Raw genomic sequence first — 23,975 nt, forward strand, 5'->3', positions numbered from 1 at the left:
TCGCTTAAATTTTCGTTTTTCACACACCTACACAAAACAAAGCAAAAATCTAATCCGGCTCGAAAGCAAAATTTTACTCAAAAAAAAAACGCGTCTTCCCTTCTTTAAGAATTAAAATTAACCTCACTCGAAAACAAAAAAACAACCTTTTACACCACAAGTCGGAGTCGGGGATCTGATCAACCACACTCTAAATCACTCCCGAAAAAAAAACTCTCTAAACAAACCATACGAACAAACAAACAATAGAAAGATCGAACACACACACATAGGACAGTGCTCTCTTACTCTCCCTAACACAGTGTGAGCGTGTGTGTGACTGACTTACTCTCCTCTTTCTTTATTTCTTTCTCTAAATTTTAACCACACCCACCACCACCTTTCACACACTTCTTTTTTTACATTACTTCGGTTACTTTTAAGTTTAGATATTTACTATTTTTAAAAAGTTGAACAAGTAACAGTAGAGATGCTGACGACGAATGCAAAACACAATGCGTTAGACTGTAAGTGCTCTTTGAATTAATGTTTTTTTTCTGTGACTTTGTGAGACTCTTTGTGAAAAGATTAAAAAAGCAGAAGCAGCAGCAAATTGATGTGTAACTGAGGATAAGAAATGAAGTTGTAAGCAGGAGTAAATGCGTAATGCTCGTTTGTATTATGTATAGGAGATAATTTAATGCTTCGTTGTAAGGAGAAAGAAAAATATATTTTAGTTATAAACCGATGCCTGGCGTTATCAAGGACGACGTGTTGGAGAGTGAACATTCCCGAAATCGATGACGAGAGTGCAGAATATGGCATATGGTACACTGAAATATGATTACTAACTTTAACCAGTTCGAGTTTTTGTTAATAATACTTATATGACGGAGATTTTTTTTTTGTATTTTTCATTAACAATGTATGCACCATCAATTCGAAATTCATTCGGCAATTGAGTTGTTAAATTAACTTAAGCTGATGACTTTTTTGATCCCTACGATAAATCTTATTTTTCTTTGAACGACCTCAAGGTGTTTAATATGGATTATTAAATCAATTTGGAAAAATTAGCTTCGCGCCTTTTTTTAACAGAAAGTCTCGGGGTCTCATAAGTCTCTATTCAAAATCAGCAAGTTTAGTTGAGTACTTCAAAAGTTGTGCTAAAAACGATTTTGACTACCCCGTATAAAAAAATTTCAAGTATTTTTATTTTTCCCGTGTTCAGGAGGTCATTTTGAGCAACTTTTGTTCTACGACAAACTTTACTTTTCTTGTTTCGTTTTTTAGTATTTATATTTTCATTTATCTTATTTAGTTTTTGTTTGTTTCTGATATTATTTGGCAAATACTATTTCCTCCATTTTTTACTTAAGTTTATTTAGTTTTTTTTCATGTTTTTATAGCCACCTTTTCCTTTTTTTGCACGTTTTTCACATTGTTTACTAATGAAACTATTTATGAAACTATTTTTAATTGTTCAAAAATGCTCAGAGGCATAGTCTGGAACAATACAAAAATTACTGCATACTTATTTTACATATAAAATAAAAAATATTAGTAAAAAACACAGCCAAAGTTGGCCCAGAAAAAAAAATACATTTCTAAAACATTTACAAAATCACATAAAAAAAGTCACAATAAATTCTTAAATTTTAAGAGTTCTACTATCCAATGCTTTTTAAAGATCGAAAACGATCGAAGTATCAATTCAAAAAAAACCCCTTAAATTCATGAAAAAAAAATGGAAAGGGTTTAAGAAAAAATAATTTAAAAATGGAGTCAACATATTGTTTTCCATAAACCGGCGGCAACATTTTTGACTTTTTGACTTTTTTGAATGACACATATGCTGACTTTTTGGTCGCCATGAAAAAGAAATCGAAAACCTTAAAATACGGATATTATAATTAACACTGAAACGCCCAACGCATGTCCAACTTACACGGACGCCCAAGCCTCCCAAAAAAGGTGGAACGGTAACTTCAACTCGCTGGTTATCGGGCCTAACTCAACCAATCAAGATGATTCTTCTTTCCAGTGATTTGTTAGGATGTCTAGATGTTTCGAGAACTTTGCAGAACTTAATTTAAACAAATTTGTAATTTCTGCGACCGAAAACATCGTTCCACCTTTTTTAAAAAGACCGCCTCCGCGGAATTTTCGGCGAATTTTTTTTTACACGCGGAAAAAAAAGTTGGAACGATGTTTTTGATCGCAAAAATTACAGATTTGATCAATTCAAGTTCTGCAAAGTTCTAGAATCATCTAGACATCCTAACAAATCACTGGAAAGAAGAATCATCTTGATTGGTTAAGTTAGGCCCGAGAACCATTGAGTTGAAGTTACCGTTCCAACTTTTTTGGAGCCTTGGGCGTTGGAATGTTAAACTAATAATTAAGATTATGATCTCATGAAATTAGCAATTTCGTAAAGAAAACCATCGGTTTGTTTGTAAGAAATGAGATAAAAATAGTTAGTTAAATAACTTTAGAGTGTAACAATTTAATTATGAAATTTCCTGATTGTAAACAAGTCTTCATTTTCGGCTCAAAGATCAGAAATCACTCACTCGGTGAAGAATTTAAACGCTCCATCAATCTTAAGCTAGGGAAAATAAACCCATTCTAATCAAACACCTATCTTCGTCATATGAAGAGTATGATGCTCGATAAGCGCTTAAGATATAAAATTGCTTCCCAACTACCGGCAACATGTTCTTTTGCACATTAGTTAGTCACTCACTTGGAAAATAATCCCGAAACATGTAAATAATTAGTAAGCGCCATCACAAAAACAAACGCGCCAAGTCTTTTGACGTTTGAATATTGACGACCCATTCCAATCGAAGGCTGAAGAAAACCGAGCGAGAAGCGAAGGCAAATACAGAACAAAGGGTGGCCACCAACACCACCAGCAGCGCCTGTTGGAGTGAGCCAGTGATGCCAGGAAATTTTCTCTATAAATGCTACTTTTCGTGAGTGTTCGCTTAAAATTTCATCAATTTTGGCAGCACTTAGCAGACCCAAAAGAGCGCTGAAAGAAAAAAAGAACTAAGCTAAAAATAGGAAAATGGGCGTGGCCCAATGCACTCGACTGATTAGAATGCAATTGGAATATTTTTTTTTTAAATGCTTGTAAAAGGAATAGCATAACTTTTAATGAAAGTGAAAATAAACAGAAATATTCACAAAAAGTTCCTCTACTCGTTGGTGTACTTGGTTTTAGTGATTTTCAAGGAACACTCCAGATTATCCAGCATCATTCAAACATGACCGCTTATTAGGCTTAAAATGGGTTTATTTCCCCTGCTACGATTCACAAGCAGCCAACGATTGGACCGATCGCTTTTTTTGTATTCTCTATATTGGCTTTCGGAACTTTCAAATTCTTGCTTTTAAAGATTCTTTGGATTTATTAATTCTTAATTATATTTAGGAATCTCTTTTATAAAACTGTTTCATAAACTTAAATACCTAATGGCACAAACTGCGCGAGGCTCTCTAAAACGATTATCCTCCAAGCATCAATAGATGAAAACCCGCCGATAGTTTCTCGCCTGCGTTGGCCTCGCGTTCTGTACCCACCGACCGCCCCGACCTTTAAGATTACGCATCCGCACCAGTTCGCTTTTGGTCAGCGGAACCCGCTCGCTTGCCACAATCCACTGGACCGTTTCCGCACAAGGTGGCGTCGTAAAGCTGCCCTCGTACGCATAGTACGGCCACTGGACACTGCCCAGGACGTCCCCCAGTGGGAACAGTCCGTACGGGGACACTTCGTACACGCTGCCATCTTTGACGACCTTGGTCAGGAAGCGGGTCCAATTGTTGAGCGATTTGATTCGATCAGATTTGAGCACCTCGTAGACAACGGCAATCACAGCGATTCCGTCTACCTGGCCGCGGGCTTCCTCGAAGGTTTCGTACAGACTGTTGAAAAACACAAAGTGCGCCTCGGCGGCGTAACGTTTCCCCTCGAAGGTATGTTCCGAGCCCAGATGGTAGTGAAACTGCTGAAACAGATAGTCCGTCTTGAGGGGACCTCCCGACAGCCGAGGTCGTTCCGAGGCCCGATACTCGGGGAAGAACGCCGCCGATCCTCCCTCGTTTTCGACGTCCATCTGCCAGGGTCGCATTGACAAACCTTCCAGGCGAAGGGGTCGTTTCTGGCGAACCACGAGAGTCCGATTGGTGACCAGATCGATTGGGCTCTGATACAGACCGTTGCAGTTTGAATTCAGGGCACCCCAGTTGGATGGACCGAAGGCGTCCTCGTCGCGGTAGGAGAAGGAAACGGCTTCGGGACCGGATGAATCCGGATCGATTTCATTTGTGGACACCAGTTTTGGGGTTTCAATGATTTTAGCGCTTTTCGTGGTTTCTGGAGACCGAACGGTAACGGTTTGGTAATAGTTGTACTGCTGTTGGTGCGTTTTGTCCGCAAAATGAAAGTATCCGTTCGAGTTGTAAAAGGTTCCGAATGACCGGGGATACGCTGGAAAGGTGAGATAATAGGATTTACTTTTAGTTATATGTGTACGAAACAGGTTTGCACAAAAAGCTCAAAGGAATAAGTGAGTCATTAGCTTGGAGAGACTCTAAATTACACATTTCACGAATATTTGGCCTCCAATAAAAACAGTTTCCAAACTAAATTTACCAGAATTCTAGCTTTGTTTGAAATTACCCCAAAATCTAAACTGAAAGAACCAAGACGACCAAATAAAAATCTTGGTCAAAATAATATTTCCCGGACACAAATTTAAGCATTGAACAATCCAAAACTTAGAGTATTTAATTTAAAAGCTATTTATTACTCAAAACTAAACTACTAAAATTATTTTTTCAATCCTCTGCCATATTACACCATCACATTTTAAAACATGTTCAATTCAATCACTTGTAGAGAACAGTTCAAAGAAAAAAATCCTTTTTTTTTTGGTTTAATATAAGCAGAGATATGTCCATATGCTTAATTTTGTAAAATAAAAAGTAACTTTCTCCAAAATAACTGGATTTAATTCCATTTGACATGATGAACACCGCATACTGAGTTTCTTTTATGATTTTTAAAACAATTTTCACGAGCCTCACCTAAATTTGAATTTGAATTGGAAACTTATTCTTCAAATTGTGCTCTACAATGTGATTGATTCAAAAATGTTTTAAATGTTTTGGTGTAATATGGCAGAGGATTGAAAAAATAATGTTGAGAACCTTTTGAGTAATAAATAGCTTTTTAATAAAATATTCTTAGTTTAGGATTGTTTAATGCTCAAATTTGTGTCCGAGATATATTTTGCTTGATTTTCATGACAAATTGTGCAAAGAAAAAAATAATTAGTAAATGTAAAGTAAGCTATGCCGATTTTTTTTTTTTAATCTTAAAGTTTGGTTTACGAAGCACACTCTGAACATAAACCGGAGTGACATTGAAGGATTACCATTTTTTTTTTAAATACCAGTAAGTTTTTCTCAATTGATTTTATGAGAGGAAGGCCACACAACATCCATGTTCTTCTGATCTTAGTGTTGAATTGTTCAAAAATCCGACAGGGAAATCCGTTTTTCAATGGAACTAATTTTCATTGAGACATTATGACACTTTGAGAGTGTTAAAACAGTCCTATTTATCAATGTAATCATAATTATAATAAACTAATTTTCAAACTTTGTTGCAAACTACTTCTTGAGGTACCGTAAACTGGGGTCAATCGGGACACATGGGGCGAATTGCGACAGCAGTTTTAACAGTTTTAACCATGTTGGAGCACAATATTTTGATTTTTCTGGTTGGTATCGGTTAGAACAGACTCAGGCTAACAAAATGTGTACATCCATTTCCAAATTTAAAAGCTTTAAGTGCTCTAAAAACTGCTGTCCCTATTCAGACTGTAGTCCCGATTCACCCCAGATTACGGTACTTCAAACACTTCTCTACCAGGTTCATTTTATTTGTATTTATCATTTTGCAAAAAAAATCTTCATCCTATCAGTGTCACCGGTTTACGGTGCTGTATAAAAAAAATTATCTTTTATATTCAATTTTGGGGTGTGCCTGAAATTGTTCTAATTGATTATGAATTAAAATAATCTCAGATAAGTAAACTTTTATTTTTTTGAACTTAGATCAATACCAAATAAAAAAAAAATCAGGGGCATAAGCTATCATGCAACTCATTTAAATATATTTTATTTTCTAAATTTTTATTCAAATTTTAATGTTCAAAGCTTTACTATATAATATTTTGCTTCTGATCAGAAATGGAAAAATGTTATAACTTTGATAAGATTACAATTCTTTAATGCAAATCTGTACGTGACTCATTCAGCGAGAAAATCTACAAGGAACAGTTACTTAAATGTACTAGACACTTTTTTTTTTGTATAGACGGTTTCCACGCGAAATCGACCAAAAAATACGATTTTGAACCGGACCATTTCCGATCTTAATAAAACTTGCTGGATCGTTTATTCTACTCAAATCAACGAATCCTGTGCACTCAGTTTAGTAATTCACAATGCCATTTGAATTTTAGAAATTCTTTAGAAATCTTTTTTAGTTCTTAACTATTTGAAAATTTAATTGTTGGCTGTTTTTTGATGGAAAATGAAAGTTAAGGCTTTTGAATAATTTCATTGAAAAGAGCGCACGATTTTCGTTAAAACACACTTTCGATCGAATTCCTAAAATTCAAATGCCATTGTAAATTACTAAACTGAGTGCACAGGTGTTGTTGATTTGAGTAGGACAAACGATCCAGCAAGTTCTATTAAGATCGGAAATGGTCCGTATTTTGAGTGGTCGATTTCGCGTGGAAACCGTCTATAGCAGTATCCACAGGATCCTCAGAGGAACAGTAAAACTACTCAGCTGCGATAACAATAGGGTAGAGGACCCAGTTTTCGCCCTGCTCCAGTTTTCGCCCACCTACTGGATTTAATCTGTATTTAGCAAACTTATATCATTTTTTGGTTGAATTTATTATGCAGGTTCACATATTCATTCATTTCTTGTACTTATTGAAACTTTCCTAATGGCTTTCTATTGTAAATCACGTTTTTATAAGCATTTAAAAAAAATCCTTATTACAGCCGCAATATTTTTGTCAATTTCGACTACAGCGGGTAGTAATGTTAATGAGGGGAAAAAACTCATTTTGTCCGAAAATAATGTAAATGAGTAATTCATTGCTTCACTGTATGTCTGAATTTCATGAAAGTCTAGTGATTTACCTGTTTTAAACGTTTACCAAAGGTTATTTAAATAAAATAAAGTGGGCGATTTTTGGGGTCATGAAAAAACATGAGATCCAATTTCCGCCCAGGGTGAAATCTAGTATTGTGTTCTCAGATTTCATCTAGAACCAGTTTTCGTTTACCATAAAAGCTAACCTTATCGCAGTGAAATATGCTTGAAAATATATTTGAAACATTCTAGATTTTTTTTTAAGGGTTAATTTATCATTTAATTTTATTTTATTTTATTCATTAGGTTGTTTTGGTATTACATCAGTTCTAAAATTAACCTAAGCTGAGATATGGGACACCTAGTTCAAATGTGGTAAGAGTTTACTGGTACATAGGAGAACAAATTAAACAGAGGATGGAAAAGTGGTTACACAATTCTTCATGATAGCACATGTACTTTAATTTTTTTATTAAGAGGTACTCGAAGTTTTCTATTGAGTCAATTCGGGAGCGAATGACCCATAGGGTTAAAGCTCCCCTAATAAAATCAACAACAACATGGAGCTAATTATAACTGTGTGCCCTTATCTTGGGTGAGTAGGGACACATGAGTTCTGTCGGGAATTTTGATTTAGTCATATTTTTTTAAGTGAGAGTGAGAACATGTTTTGGTTTTAGTTAGATAACCTCAAAATTAGTAGGATATCTGTAAAAAAAACTCCAAGGGTTTTTGAACTTCAATTTATTTTACGACAAAATATGTGCACATCAATGAAATTGAGCTTCGGGAACATGTTGTGTGTCAATAGGAGACCATATTTGCTTAGCTTTGTGCCATAATTTCATTTGATTTCTTCATTTTTGCCGAGGGCGAAAACTGGTGCAAAGGGTGGGCGAAAATTGGATTTAGGGGGGCGAAAATAGGCACTTTAGAGCATTTCATGAAAACGCAAAATTTTAACAAAAATGAACTTGTCAATGATAAAAACCTTGTAGAAACTTAAAATCAAATAGTTTATCAACGTTCTACAACAAATAGAACCGAAAACCATAAATTGTCATTAAATTGTCGTCAAAATTCCTAGATTCCCACTATAAAGTGGGCGATTTCTGGGTCCTCTACCCTATGTAGTACAAACATATATGTTTGGTAAGCTTTTTGAGCGCAATATTTTATAAGGTAACAGACAAAAATGTCTTTAAAATCCAATAATAATAATAATATCCCTTGCCAAAAATCAATAAATAAGCGCAGCGAAAAAAAATCTAATGACATATTTTTAAACGAAAAAACAATGTCTTTCGATCAATCCTGAAAACACGAGGCCGCTTAAAATGAGTTCGCGCAAAAAAAAAAACGAATAAATCTGTCCTGATTTTAAGTATAACTTGCCATTGATATTTTTTTCAATAAATCACTATTGAATTTCAACATTAAACCAAAATCTATAAAAAAAATCTTTGTAAACTTACGTCCACAAAACACCGTCCTCGATACAACCGCCACCAGCACCGTCCAGGGAACCAGTGTTGACCAACCCATTGTTACCGATGACCACGAAATTGATTCGCATAAAGCACAACGTCTCAAATCCACAAGGCTAAACTCTTTCTTCACCCTCAGCAAACTTCACTGATCAAACTGATCAAACCACCGTTACGCACTGATTTAACCACACGTTTGTCTCTGTACACAGTTCCGTCCAACTCGGCAGCAGCGCTGACAGACGACAATTAATTTCTCCTTTATCGCTTTAGTTGGCTTAAACCTGATAAGTCACCACCGCGACCCGACCGGCAGCTAAACCATTTCTTTCACACGCCCAGGTGACGACGGTGTCGTGGGTTTCAACCCCTTAATAGCGGAACCACATGTAGATTAGTACGCGCGCGAACTTGATCTTGAACAGCAGCTGTTGCTACTACAAGCCGGCTCGTTCAAGTGGCGGACAACTTGCTGCTTGCCGGACACGCCCAAGCCTGCTATGTTGAGACCTTCTGGGTCCAAGTTGGCGGGCGCGTTAACTACTGCTGTGTGTTGACACCGGCACGATTCGGTGACCACTGAGCAGGCCGCAGCCGGTCGGGACCGCTTTTAAACGCGCGTGGTGGTCGCCGGCCAGAACTTAGGGTGGCATTACACAAACCGTTGTTCTTTCTATGGGGGTCCTCGAGGAAACCCGGATGTTTTGTGAGCTTGGCTTTGACAACTATCATAGATCGGGTTCTAGCTGAGCTGGTATGATTGAACGCGTGGCGCGGCGGGAATAGGTTGGGTCCGGTCCAGGGACTCAAATATGGGCGGAACTGGAGCTGCAGGGAACATAGTTGGTTTTGCTGATAGCTAGCAAGCAGTAGAATTTTCTTATATTGTTGTTTCTTGCAGAATTTTAATTATAGAGCATGCTCAATGGCAGCAATTTTTATGATTGTTGATTTGATATCAAGACTTCAAGCGTAATTGAAATCGAGACGCTTTTTTTTTTGGTGCATTCTACCCTGCCACAATGTTTATACAAAAAAAAAAACAATTTAAATATTTGTGCATTATATAGCTTGAGAAACAGACACTTTTAATATCTGAGCGGATTTTATGTAGAAAACACAAAACTACAAAAAAATACAAAAATGACTGCGCATATTCAACTAGAGAAAAAGCATGACCTTTTTTTCCAGGAACACGTACACTTTGAATGTTTCAAAAATATTTAGACAGGGCCTAATGGGGTTTCTTCAAAATTTGTAAAGAGATTTGTGGCTTTTCTTTGCTCTTGCATATGTAGCAGAAGCGAACCGCACTTATTATCTACACAAGCCTTGTATAAAAACCGTTCGGCCCTGTCTATTTTTTTAAACATTCAAAGTTTCTGAAGACCTCATGCTTCCCTTCGAATTGATTATACCAATTTTGTTGGTCTGCAATAATGATAGTCTAATTTTAGTACGCTGAGTAGTTCTCTACAACTTCGCAAATTTTATCGCGATTTTTTTAATTTTCAATTTTTGAAGATTTCAAAGTTGTAAAATGAAGCTTCACTTTTGAAAAATTCTACAAAAAGATAATTAAATTTAAAAAATAAATATTTTTATTGAAATGGTCAGAAAATTTCACTAAAGTTTCATTTTTTAACATTGAGAATCGGACCATAGTTTCCGAGATATAGTCAGTTTAAAATAACAGGCTAATTAGGGAACACTTAGAAAATCTCATTTTCATCTATTAGAATTCTTAATGAGGCTGCATCTCAGAAACTCATTGCCCGATTTTCTGAGTCTCAATTGGTGTTTACTAGAATTTAACAGTTCTGCTCCAGGATGTTACATTTGCAATTCAGAGATTTGGAGAACCTTTCAACTGAGATCAATTCGTAAGCCTTTACAGGGAGGGTACATGTTTCTAAGTTTAGATTTTGCTAGCTGCGTGCTCTTTTAGGGAAAATAATTTTTGAGAAAAAACCCTAGCTCTATGGATTTTCTGAGTCTCAGAGAGAAAATTGCAGGAAATTTGTATGAAAATGTTGTTACGAGGGGGGGAGATCCAAAAATCTTATTACGGGTTAAATCCCATATAAAATTCAAATGGAAAGTACTAGCAGTTACGTCCATCAAGCTGAAGTTAAATAAGGTTCATTATTGAGAAAGGGTATTCCTCAGAATGAATGACGCTGAAGCATTGAGTTCAGTTGCCCAAAACGTAATGAATTTATTTCTAGCGAAAAAGTCTCCCAGAGTCCCCACATTTGAGGTACCGTAAACGGAGTGACTTTGATAGGATTCCAATTTGTTTTTAGAATATTTTCCAACAGGTAAGGGTTTTCTCAAGATTATTATTTTTAAAACATGTACTGGGGTAGGCCACGCAAAGTCCATGCACTATTTTGGAAAAGAGTTTTTTCAATAGTGTTAAGAAAAATAGACACGTTAAAAATTCTTAGTTTAAATTCCTGGGGTGACTTTGACAGTCATAGTTTTTCTTGTTAAAATCATATTTAAGATGTTCAAACATTATTTGTACGTTAAATGTAGCATCACTAAAGTAGCTGATATAGTTTTTAAGAAAAAAAAAATCAATGTTTATACTTTGTTAACTAAGTTGATAAGCTTTTTAACAAAATATATATAAATTTAGGTAAAATTGTTAAATAGTCTGAATTTGCCTGAAATTTGTTTAAACGTGTTTTGTTTATAAAATTATCGATTTATATTGCATTTTATACTAAATTCGAAGCACGAATCACAAGTTTTCACATTTTACATGACATTTGTTCGACTGAAATTGCCTATAAATTTGGAAATTTTTGTTAATTGTGTTTCAAAAACATATATTATTTAATATTTACATACTAGGAGAAGGTCTAGTGGAAAATTGTCCAAGGAATCCGAAAATGCTTTCTGTTTTCCAATTCAAAGTCATGTCCATTGAGAAAATCATGACACTTTGGAAAGTTTAAAATAATGACTTTCATCAACATTTTCTTAACTATAGTTAACTAACTTATTCGAATTTTTCAAAATTTTATGAAAAGTTCTTCTTGAGGTACTTTGAACACTTCTCTACCACGGTCAGTATGATTCTGAACCATTCCGTACGTATTTAATTTGTACTCTTCATTTTGCGGAAAAATCTCAAACCTATCAAAGTTACCCCGGCTATCAAAGTCACCCCGTTTTACGGTACTGAGGTTTTGCTGACCATATGATTTTTCTTTGTTTGTTTTCGTTTTTGATGTAAAATGTTAATAAAAACGACATGTATAATGATTTTTTTCAAAATTTTGGCAAAGTTATGTTCACTGGTCATTTGAGAACCGATTCCATGAAAAAAGTCTAGAAATGTTATTTTGACGATCAAAATTGTGAAAATTGAGCCAAAACGTTAGGGCAGGCCTGCTCTAGTCTGTATCCCAGTGATATAAAAAGGGCATAGATAAAGTACTTTTCAGGAATTTATTTTCGTATATCATCGTCATCATATCATTTAAGAGTTTGTGTGGTGTTTGCGGTTATTGGGCAGTATTCGTTAAGTAAAGCACCGTAAACTGGGGTCAATCGGGACACATGGGGCGAATTGGGACAGCAGTTTTAACCATGTTGGAGCACAATATTTTGATTTTTCTGGTTGATTTCGGTTAGAGCAGACTCAGGCCAACAAAATCCATGTACATCCATTTCCAAATTTAAAAGCTTTAAGTGCACTAAAAACTGCTGTCCCTATTCAGACTGTAGTCCCGATTCACCCCAGATTACGGCACTCGTTCGGATTTTTTTTTCTAGCTGGGTGCTGAAATAACTGGGCTGGTAATCTACTATATTTAGCTATAGCCAAGTTTAGAAGACGGACTATTCAATAATTGATCAAATAAACAAACCATCAATCAATCAATCATTCAATCAAATAATTATAAATCCTAAATTAAAGGTCATAAAACATTGGTCAAGTTATCTCTGGAAGCCACGCCTTTTTGTCGATCTGTCTATTTAGTAGCCCTTTTACTGACAAGCTCAGATTTTAGGTGTTGAAAATGTAACAAAACCTCAAACTACACTGATCCACGATACAGCAAAACGCGTCGCCCGTTGAGTTCTCGCAGCGGTCTGTGGTTGTTCACGAGGGGCTGGCCGTAAGACTGCAACAGCGCCCGAAATGTGGCCAATTGATCTTCCCGCACTGGAAGTCGTTTTCGCATCACCATCCACGTGACGGTTTCGTAGCACGGTGGATTCGTCAGACTTCCTTTGTACGAGAAGTAGTGCGTCCTGGTGCTTCCAATCAGGGCATCTACGTTGAACGCTGCTGGGTTCGGCAGCTTGTAGATGGTTCCGGCCAGCCGAACGTTGGCCATCGGCGTCAACCACGGGTAGGTTACGTTTGACCGTTCATCTATCTGGAAGATCACTCCGATAACAGCCAACCCATTTGACGAGGGCATGGCCTTTTCGATTGTTCCGTAGATCTTGTTGAAAAACACCAGGTGCATTTCCAGCGGAAATCGCTGACCGTTGACTTCATGTTCGGCCCCTTCATTCGAGGTTGAGCCCCAGTGAAAGTGTATGTGATTGAACTGAAACTCACCGTCCAGGGCAGCTCCACGTGCGATGATTGGCCTCAGGAACTCGAATTCGTACATCACTTTAAGCATAAAATGTACTTAATGGGCTTCGAACTTTGATGACAAATCAACATACCTGTCTTCCCAGTGTTCTGCACGGTCACTTTCTTAGGATTTTGCCGAGAGCCCGAGAGAAACAGTGGCGGAACGTTGGCAACCGGCATCGAGGACTTCGTGTACAACGCGATAGGGCTCTGCAGTTTGCCGTTACAAAACGCACTGATGTCACCCCATTCTTGAATGCTCTCGCCATAAGCGTAATCATAAACGGAAGGTGGGAGGGATGGTGGGAGCGGAGTAGAGCTAGCTTTGCACTTGGTCGTTGGGTTTTCAAAAACTTAAAAATACAATTACAATTGAAAAACATACCAAGGTTTCAAAATAAATAAAAACTTACGGTCATTCATAAGACTAGTTGCCATCTCTAGCAGAATTACCAACGAAATCATCATCCTGCCATATAGGCTAAAACTATACTGCATACGGGAAGCTGGTTTCTAGTTTCCGAGATATTCAATTTCGTGTAAACGCTTCAAAGGGGTATAGCCGTTTCATTTGAACTCTGGCTAGCAGTGCAATTTGTTTTAAAGTATTACAATTGCTATATGTATAGTGCAAAACAATTCAGTAGTACAACGATTGTTGAAAATAGTAAAAAAGACTAATAACCAGTTGTCAACCCCTATTAGACAGTTCAATGAGCATTGATTGATGAACCGTTAATTGGAGCCAGGTAAAATGCGTTGACCCCTAAACTTAAACTAGCAATCTGACCGTAGGCATGTTGAAGAAATTATCCTCCTGCAAATCAATTGAATTTAATGGTCGGATCTGTTACAAAAAAAAGGAAACCAGTAGGTGTTATATTTCCGAAATTGAGATCCCATCTAGAAGCTTTTTCCAAATGAATATTAAAAAAAAACTGATGTGTAACAATAATATATTTCCAAATATCTGAGCAACATGAATCCAAAACTTTAACAGCATCTTATGGCATTATCCGATCAAATCCAGAGTCCGAGTACAGCAGAATGGTTCTCCCGTTGATGGGCTGCAACTCTCTGTAGTTATCAACCAACGGATTGCCATCTTCGTCCTTCAGCGAACGGAACGCACTCATCTGGTTCTCAGACACCGGCAGAGGTTTCTTCATCACCAGCCAAGTCACTGATTCATAGTACGGCGGCGTAGTCAAACTTCCGTGGTAGCTAAAGTACGGCTTTCTACGAGCTCCAATCAACCCCTTGATGTTGAACGCCGTTGGATCCGGCAGAGTGTAGCTTGTTCCTGCTGTCTGCACCTCGTACAGCGCTGGAATCCAGCGATAATCCGGTTCGGTGGTACTGTTTTGGAAGAAAACACCCAATACGGCTAAACCGTTGCACTGAGTCTTGGCGTTGTCAAACGATCCGTAGATCTGGTTGTAAAACACCAAGTGCATCTCCATGGTGTGCCGTCGTCCGTCAACCACGTGCTCTGCTCCACGATCCGACTGTGCCCCCCAGTGGAAGTGCAGACTCAAGAACTGGTAATTACCCTGCAGGGGACCTCCCCGTGCAACAACCGGTTCCGGAAAATTGAAGCTGTAGATGGCTAAAAAGAACGATCATCAATAGGATCGGCACAGATTTCGAAGTAATCCTACCTAGGTGACCATCGTTCGTCACATTGACCTGGGTCGGATCCTGCTGGTACCCGGTAAACTCTAGCTGACCATTGTTTTCAATACCCGGACGTGCTGTCAACGACGTCAGCTCAATCGGACTTTGCATGCCTCCGGTGGAATTATTGGCCGAGGCATTCCTCGACTGTGCAAAACCATTTAAGAACGGAACTTGAGCTGCAATAAGGTTGAATATTATTCTCAAGCACTACAATACTTAACGGTCAAAATCGTCTGCCATTAAAGAATAACTCACGTGGTTCGCAACCAGCAAACCCCAACCAGAAAGTCAAAACTATTGCCAACACGTGTTGCATTGTACTAACTGGTAAAGCGCAATAATTTTCCAAACTCACTCTGCAGTTTTTAAATACAATTTTTCATGCTTCCCAAAAGGTACTAAAAGGGCAACATTGTTGTTACTGAAGCCGCTGCATAAATTGCACATTAGGCTATCAGTTCCCAAGAAGACGATTATTTTCAATTAATATTTCCCTCGGGCGCTTTCTTTTGTGCGAGTGGAACAGTTTTATTTTTCATTTTGCCTCGGGGTATAAAAAATCAAGTTTTTTCAACCAACGCGCAAGTGATCAATCAGAGCTGTCACGTTGAATTCACATTAGGGCTCAAATTAGTTTTTTTTACTAACATGGAACTTTGTCACTTCATGACACTGTTCACTTTTAATTATTTTTTTTTTTTTTTGAGTTTGTACTAATAAATTAATTACGGTATGACCATATTTAGGGAAAAAAAGGTGTCGGATCAAATAATTCGAGTCATTAAAAAATATTGAACATGTTCGATGATATCAAAATTTCATTCTTCCTGCTTCGTTATGCACACAAAGTATAGCTTGACAGTTTTTAGCATGCATGTATGCAAGTTTTGTTCATTAACTCGGTTTCGTTTCTATTCAATAATTAAACAACTTATTTTGCAAAATTATTGATAGAAAGTTGCATGCTCACTTCCTACTGAGATATTTATCACTCGATTTCAATTTAAAATATATTTTGGGAGCTGTTATTGAATGTCAAAATGTTGACATGCCAGCATTAGGTCACGATGGAATTACATGCTGTTTTTCTTAAAAGAAACAAAGAAAACCTTCAAGAGATCTTTTTTGTTAGGTAAAATTTGTGTAGAAACCCATTATTTATGTACATTTTTTTTTTTTTTTGTAAAATTTGGTTTATTTTGCAGCTTAAAAGAATTACCTACATAATTGTTCAAACTTCGCAGTTTAGGTGAAAATCAAGAGCGTTCACATCGATTCTTCCATTGACTGTATCAATGAAATGGATGTAGCCATTGATCAACTGAAGGAATTTTCTCCTCCTTGATGGTCCGATGTTGTGGAGCTCTGGCTTCAGGACGTCATTGATGGTTAGTGCTCGCATTCGCTGGAGAATTGGCGCTGCCACCCGCTTCAGATGAACCCACGCGGCTACAACACGTGGACATGTGCTGAATTTGTGTTCAAGTGTTTCAGCTAGTGCCCCGCAATGGAGACAAGATGCTCCATCCGCTCGTCCAATGGTATGCATAAGCTGTCGATGTTCTGTTTTTCCATTGACCAACAGGTACAGGTCACTCCGAACTGCCGAACTAATGTTTCTTGTTGAGATATTAGTCCATATCCTGCTCCAGTCAACCGTAGGGTTTAGCCGCACGATTCTGGGAGTTTCAGTTTGGTTTATAAAGAAACTGTGAATGAGACTGGAGGAGGGATTTTGTTGGACTTGGTTGGGCAAAAGGGAAATATTTTGGAGGATAACTTTGAGGCAAGGACAGTCTGCTGGTGGGTTGGGATTTACTTGGGCAATGAAGGATGAGTAAAAGGGAATGGAGCCAATCTCTTGTAGATGTCTGCCGACCAACAAGGCTCTGCTCTTTAGTGCAGGGAGTTGTAGTTTGAGACCACCTTGATCTCGACTTCGTGCTAACTGTTGAATCGCAACTCGAGCTGGCAACCCTTTCCACAGGTACGTACCCATTGTAGCTGTTATTTTTGCTACATGGTACGCGCAGGGGGAGAGAGTTGACGAGAGGTACCAAATTCTCGAGGTGATGAACGTGTTTAGCAATGTCACCTTCTGGAGCAGCGTCAGAGTTCGCATCGAATGTAGGTAGACCTGTTGGGCAAATCTGGACACTGCAGCATCCCAGTTCAGCTTCACCATCGCTCGAATCGAGTTGGTGTAAATAACACCGAGAATTTTGATTTTGATCTCCGTCCGAAGGCCGGGTACCAGCAGCGGGGCACCGTCGATGAGACCAACGTCGATGGAGACAGTTTTCTCCTTGTTTAGTCTCGCTCCAGAAACGATCTCGAAGTTGGAGAACAATTCTCCCATTTGTTGTATTTTCTCCACACTGCTGGAGATCACGCTGATGTCGTCCGCGTAGGCCACAAGTAGATCATCCCCACACACACGCTCTAGTCTGCTTACTAGTGGATGTAGATACAGAACGAACAAGTGCATCGAAATGGGATCACCCTGGCGCACGGAACGCTGGATCGGGAATGCGGGAGAGAGGTGGCCGTTTACGAGGAGACGAGAGGTGGAGCGGTCCGCAATACATGCAAGAAGGTCTACGAAGCGACGATCAAAACCGAGCGAGCGCATGGTTTGGTGAAGGAATGCTGTACGTACCCTGTCGAATGCATGGTCGAGATCGTACGAGATGATTTTGGCTTTCTCTCTTCGGCTAATCAGTTGTGCGAGCCGATCCTTGATCGATAGTGTGGCCTGGAAAATGTTGCGCTCGGCGTTCGAACACTTTTGCCCATCGCTAAGAATTCCGTGTAGTTTCATCACATCGTCTAAGCGGGCTTTCAGCATCCGAGAGAAGATCTTGTAGTCTACGTTCAGTAGAGAGATCGGCCTGTAAGAGCGAGCAGTGTTGCTGTTCCCTTTCTTTTTAACTAGAACAACCACACCTTCGACAAACTCTGGCGGAAAATCACCACGTAGAGCTTCGTTCAGGACGAGGTTGATTTCCCGATGGATGACGTCAAACAACCGTTGGTAGAACTCCTTAGGAATTCCATCTGGTCCAGGTGATTTTCTTGGTGCACTCGACTTGATGGCTGCGAGGATGTCTGCTGTGGTGATTTCTCCCGTACAAGCTTCGTTCGTTGGATCGGCATTCGGGATGATCTGGCAGCACTGGAACTCGTCGACTGCTTCTCTCTCTTCGTGGACTTCGGCGTAGAGCTCGGAGAAATATCGGTGCAAGTGTTCTTCAACAGCTGGTGAGCCGTCGATCAGATCTCCTTGCTCAGCGTACAGTTGTGTGATCGTGGTAGTTTTTTTCCGTCTCTCGCCCAGCTGGAACATGGACAGCGGCTCGCCTGCGACGTAGGTCTCGTTTACCCTCACACACATTTGCGAGAATTGTCGTTGTAGTGTGAGCATCTCTCCCTTGATACGATTGATAGCAACCAGTGCCACCGGGTTCTGATAGTACTGATCATATGCTGCTCGCAGCTGCGCGTACAGTCGCTGATGCTTACCGTTGAACTCGTCGTATGCTTCTTTGGCTTTCCAGCGGAAAAACTTTTTGATCTGTGGCTTCGCGAACTCCAACCACCATCTCATCCACGACGGGAAGTTTCGGCGCTGGCGGGTCCAGTATTGCCACCTGTTCCGGAACTCTGCGATGTTTTCTGGTGTAAGAAGATGGGGGCGTAGGGACCAGTAGCCGCGACCAGGTTCATGGCCGAGGTGAGGAAGACAAATTCTCGCAGTGACAGCTTTGTGATTTGTGAATGAGCATACGTGGGTGTCCGATTTTCTCAGCTGATTTCTAAGCCCTTGGGTGACGTAGATTCGATCCAGCCGGGACGCTGAGTTGTGTGAGATGTACGTGTATCCTTGTGCTTGTGGTTGTAGCTGCTCCCATACATCGAACAGTTGTAGTTGGCGTACAGCTGTTTGTAGTGCTGGACTCAAATTGTACCCCATTGCGTCACACTGCCGCAGAACACAGTTGAAGTCACCCATTAGCACTGTGTGCGAAGTGCGACGGCGGAGGTAGTATGCGAGCGTGTTGTTAAAGAACCGTTCTCTGTCTGCTCGCTGTGCTGTTCCCGATGGAGCATAGATGTTACAGAGTGTGGTGTCGTTGATTTGGAGAGCGATCAACCTGCCGTCCAAGCTTTTTTCAACGTGAGAGTAACGGATATGCTCTTTGAGCGCAATTGCAGTGCCGCGTCTAGCATGATCGACGTTGCAGATCACGTTGTATCCAGGCAAGGTAAGCTGCTCGTTCTCAACTTCCTGCAAACAGAGGATGTCCAAGTTCATAGTCCGTGTGAATGTACAAAGGGCGTCGATTTTGGTGGTGTTGGTTATTGTGTTGATGTTGATGGTTGCAATATTATAGCTGTTGTAGTTGGCCATATTTACAACACCATCCCCTCATCAACACTCACAGCACCGTCACGTTTGTGCTTCTTGGATTTGGATCTCAAGCTTCTGGTGGACGTTGAAGAGGTGTCTGTGTCGTTGCCGTCAGTCTTGCTTCCCTTGCCTTTGGATTTTTGGGGTCGAGGAGTTAGTTTAGTGAAGACAAGGCGATCTTTTGGAGGCAGCATAAGGTCGTCATTCAGTCTGGGTTGGCTGGGACCAGCCCCTTGGTTGAGTTGGGAGCCCGTTGGCAGGCGTGGTGTTGACTTGGGGGTTGGCTTGGTTACCTGTTTTGGTTGTTTTGCTGCATCAGCGTACGTTTTTTGCACCATCAGCTTTTTGTTGTTCACACACGAGATTCCGTTGTGTGCGAATTCGTTGCAGTGGCGACACGTGTGTTGTTGACCGTGGTATTGGAGCTGTGTCACGAGTCCACCGATACTCACGTACGAGTCGATGTTTCGCTCCACAAACATCTTGACCACACGCACACCAGTGGGGATGGCCCTGAAAAAGTATTTGTCTTCCCAGTAGAGGTCACGGACAGAAAGCACTTCCCCGTAGTCGCTCAAGAACTCGATGATCTCGTCATCGGATACTTCGTCGGACAGGTCAAACAGCTTCACATCTACAGCTCCATCTTCCATGGCAATACGGATTGGGTACGACTTGCCCTCGTGCTCGATCGCGTGTTTGCCGTCGTGTTGGTCCACAATCTGCTGCGCCAAGTCGTTGTCGATGACCTTGACGAAGGCACAGCCGTGTGTTCTGCTACACTGCAGTCTGGTTACCTCGTCCGGTTTCAGGCCAAGCTCGTTCCCGATGAAGTTATGAACATCCTCGAAAGACGGCTTTTTCGGCATATTCGAATAATCAACGCGGAACGTATTCTCCCGGCGACTCATCACGGAACTTGCGTGGGTTTTAGCGTAACGAAAATTTGCGATTGACTTCCTTGTCTTGCTCTAGCGAAAGCTCGACTGCTCGGCTCGGAAGTTGAGCGCTAACTGACATTCAAAATATTCTGTTTTTATGCATGATTTGTTGTAAACTTGTCAACTTCAACCTTAGTGTTGAATTAAATGTCCTTCTTTTTAAACAGTAAAAAGTTTGAAAAATGAATTTTGTGGATGCTTATGTAAGATTGATTTATTTCGTTGTTTTGTTTTTATTTTAACAAATAGGTGGTCCCCCCAGCTACCATCTAGAACCCTCGGTTTTGTAAAATAGTTACTTGAGCAATTCTCTACCAAAACCGGAAAAGTATTTCATTTGATTTTTTTTATTTGGCTCAAACTTTGTCGGGCCTTCCCTATGACCAAAGAAACTATTTTGTGTCATTGGTTCACCCATACAAGTCTCCATACAATATTCGAAAATCTGTAACTTTTGAATGATGTTTCTGATCAATTAGGTGTCATCGGCAAAGTTGTAGGTATTGTTGAGGACTATTCGGAAAAAATAGGTGCACGGATTTTTTTGCCGATTATGTAATTAACCTTTTTTTACAAAAACCTAAATTCTCAAAATCTGTTTTTTGATTTTCGAGATTTTTTATATGATTCAGGGGACGAAACCCGCAACTTTTGAGCCAGAAAGAAGTATGGTAAAAAAATCTGCCGTTATGATTTTTTGAAAAAATAGTGATTTTTGGAAAATATCGAAATTTCATACATAGTAGGGTAGGGTAGTCATCAATGAGACACTTTTGGTTTTTAAACTTCAACGATTTTTGTATTTTTTTTCGTTAGCATGTTTTAAAGAGCTATTTGTTGCATTTGCTTTCTTTTAGTTTGTTCTAACATTGACCAAAATATGAGATCGATCTGACGTCTACAGCCAGAGTTATTCAACTGTTTCATTGTAGACGCACTTGGCAGGAACAATGAGACACTCTACAAAAATCAATACTTTTCTAGTAAAACATCATTTTTTTTTATATTGTTCCATTGCAGGTGACTTGCTTTGAACATTTTCAAGCAATTTTGTCAACACGAAACTTCAATTAACAAAAGTTATACTAAAAAGTATTTAAATTTTGTAAAATCCATATATTTTACCAAATAACTTTATATTTTTGGTTAAATGAAGTTCAAACTCAATAAATATGCCAAAAATCACTTCCAATTCATGTTTTGAAAGATTTCCATAGATTTTGAAAAGTTTAATGAAGAAAAATCAACGTGTCTCATTGTTATCCATGGGTCGAAAAGAGTGGGGAACAATGAGACAGCCCTGGATTCTGGGTATATTCTAAATTTTCGTCGAACATAACAAAAGGACATTGTAGCCCAACTCATGCCCTGTGAAATGACGAAAGAAATTTGGAGAAATATTAGTTTTTGTGTTTATGGCAGCCTATGAGTGAAAATGTAGGGGAGAGTGGGGAGACTTGATCCCCGGGGACACTTGATCCCAAGCCTGTATCTCGTCAGCATGTGGGTAAAACAATTAGCTTTGTTCTAGAAAGTTGTGCGAAATTAACTAAAACTCATTGTAGAAAACAAAGAAAAAAATTAAAAAATGTTTAGATTGAGTTACACACATTTTTCTAAAACGAGCTACAAAAAACTTCCAAGAGATCTTTTTTTCTTTGTTTTGATATGTATAGAAAACACTCAAAAATTATTCAAAAAAATATTTTTTATACATGAATTGTTTGATAAACTTATCAACTCCAAAACCCTTACGCATTTGATGTTAAATTTATCGTCATACTATTTTTACAATCAATTGTTTAAAAAAGTGCGTTTAGAAAGACTTGATCCCTGCATTTTTACAGTCACTGGAAACAGCCTCAAGATTAATTAATTGGGCTTGGTTTTCATACATAGTTTCCTTAAGTATAGTTGTACATAACTTACTGCAGTTTGAACCTTTTTTCAAAAGTTTTGTTAACAAGTTTTTAAATATTTTATATACTAAACTTGTTATATTTTGAACACAAACGTACAGGTTTTATGTGAAATTGCTGTAACTTATAGAAAATTAAAAGTTTGGATGAATAAGAAACATTTTGCTTAAGATTTCTTCAAAATGTTGAAAGGAGGATCAAGTTACCCCTAACATTTTTAAAATGCCGATTTAAAATATTTTTTTTAAACCCTTGGCATGATTCGAAGAGTTCATCTGATGATATACCCTTATTAGCCAAACATAGATGAATGTTTAAGCTTTCAATTCATGCAAAAAGTTCATAGTTTTGTGAGAAATTGACAGAGTTATGTGCGATACAAAAAAAGGGGATCAAGTCTCCCCACTCTCCCCTAATTTTTAGTCATAATTTACTTTTACACCCCAAAATCAAACATGTATGAATAACTTTGCAAGGGAGCTTCCAAAAACAAAGCCACTATTATGGCAGACGTGTATCTAGTAGGAACACCTTTCCCCCAAATATGAGCCTGATTGATTGAAACTACGTCTTGTGAGAGCAATTTTATCATTGTTCCCCGTGTCTCATTGATGACTACTCTACCCTACTTCGCAGATTTTTTGATAAAGGGCCCCGTTTTCAAAATAGAGCCACCGAAAGTTTTGAAGTTTTTCGATTTTAAAAAAAAATCGTGATCATGAGTGACCATTTCTCAAAATATTTGCTATAAAATTGTCTAAGAGACATTGTAGATTGCACCTCTGGTTGCTGAGATACAGCGGCTTAAAGAAAAGGAAACAGGAAAATTGAAGTTATCTAAGTCTCACCACGGTGTGTTTTTTAGAACAAACAAATGATAAAAAATTCGGTATGTCTGATATTTGGCACCGTGAAAGGCACTATTTATTTCAGGAAAATGGGCATATCTCTGCTTATATTGAACCAAAAGTGATACTTTTTTATGGAACTTGTTCAGAAAACTGTTTTCTACAATGTGATTGATACTAATTTTTTTTTTAAATGTACTGGTGTTATGTGGCAGAGGTTTGAAAAAATAATTTTCGGAACCTATTGGGTAATAAAGAGCGAATTAAATAAATAATCTATGTTTTTCATTGTTTAATGCTCAAATTTGTATCCGGGCAATGCGTTGCTGTTATTTCATGACAAATTGTACAAAGATAAGATTTACTTTCGGTCGTATCGGGGTTTCCAGCTTGGATTTTGGGGTAATTTCAAAGAAAGCTAGAAATCTGGTAAATTTGGTTCGATTTTTTTTAATTGGAGGTCAAATATTGGTCAAATATAGTTGGTCAGAGTCCCCAAGGCATATTCATAAGAAGTTTGAGTGATATCAACATGAATGCAAAGATTTTCTGTGACTTTTTTAAACAAATATCCCATAAAATCGAAAAATAATCTTCAAAAAAAAAAAGTTGCTCTAGACCCCCCGACGAAATATTTCGGTATACCCCGCAAAATGTTGGGAAAGAGCCCTTCTTTCACGGTGCCAAATATCAGACATACCGAATTTTTTATCTTTGAGGTCTCGAAAAAATACACCGTGTCACCCAAACAACCCTTAATTTTCTAATGTCGATATCTAAGCAACCACAAAGTTTGCACCAATTAATAAAATACAAAAAATAAAAATATTCGGAATCGGCCAATCTCGTAGAGAATTGCTCACTTAATCTCTGAAAATTTCAAAAATATTTTCAGCAAAATGCTTA

The 23,975-nt window shown here is 38.5% G+C and overlaps 3 protein-coding genes across 3 annotated transcripts; all 3 read right to left on the reverse strand.

The window, feature by feature from the left end:
- Positions 1–3,374: 3,374 nt before the first annotated feature.
- Positions 3,375–9,288, reverse strand: LOC120421182 (carbonic anhydrase 1-like). The gene is made up of 2 exons (XM_039584374.2): positions 8,650–9,288; positions 3,375–4,480 (listed from the first exon to the last, which is right to left on the reverse strand). The coding sequence occupies exons 1-2, from the start codon at positions 8,717–8,719 to the stop codon at positions 3,510–3,512; spliced, it is 1,041 nt and encodes a 346-aa protein (XP_039440308.1). The 5' UTR covers positions 8,720–9,288; the 3' UTR covers positions 3,375–3,509.
- A 2,274-nt stretch (positions 9,289–11,562) lies between these two features.
- LOC120421203 (carbonic anhydrase 1-like) lies at positions 11,563–13,952 on the reverse strand. The gene is made up of 3 exons (XM_039584405.2): positions 13,684–13,952; positions 13,363–13,623; positions 11,563–13,306 (listed from the first exon to the last, which is right to left on the reverse strand). The coding sequence occupies exons 1-3, from the start codon at positions 13,766–13,768 to the stop codon at positions 12,717–12,719; spliced, it is 936 nt and encodes a 311-aa protein (XP_039440339.1). The 5' UTR covers positions 13,769–13,952; the 3' UTR covers positions 11,563–12,716.
- A 322-nt stretch (positions 13,953–14,274) lies between these two features.
- On the reverse strand, positions 14,275–15,266 carry LOC120421183 (carbonic anhydrase 7-like). The gene is made up of 3 exons (XM_039584375.1): positions 15,206–15,266; positions 14,932–15,126; positions 14,275–14,879 (listed from the first exon to the last, which is right to left on the reverse strand). Exons 1-3 carry the CDS (start codon positions 15,264–15,266, stop codon positions 14,275–14,277), a joined length of 861 nt encoding a protein of 286 aa, XP_039440309.1.
- Positions 15,267–23,975: the final 8,709 nt, after the last annotated feature.

Source organism: Culex pipiens, chromosome 1 (assembly GCF_016801865.2).
Source record: "Culex pipiens pallens isolate TS chromosome 1, TS_CPP_V2, whole genome shotgun sequence".
Lineage (NCBI taxonomy): Eukaryota > Metazoa > Arthropoda > Insecta > Diptera > Culicidae > Culex > Culex pipiens.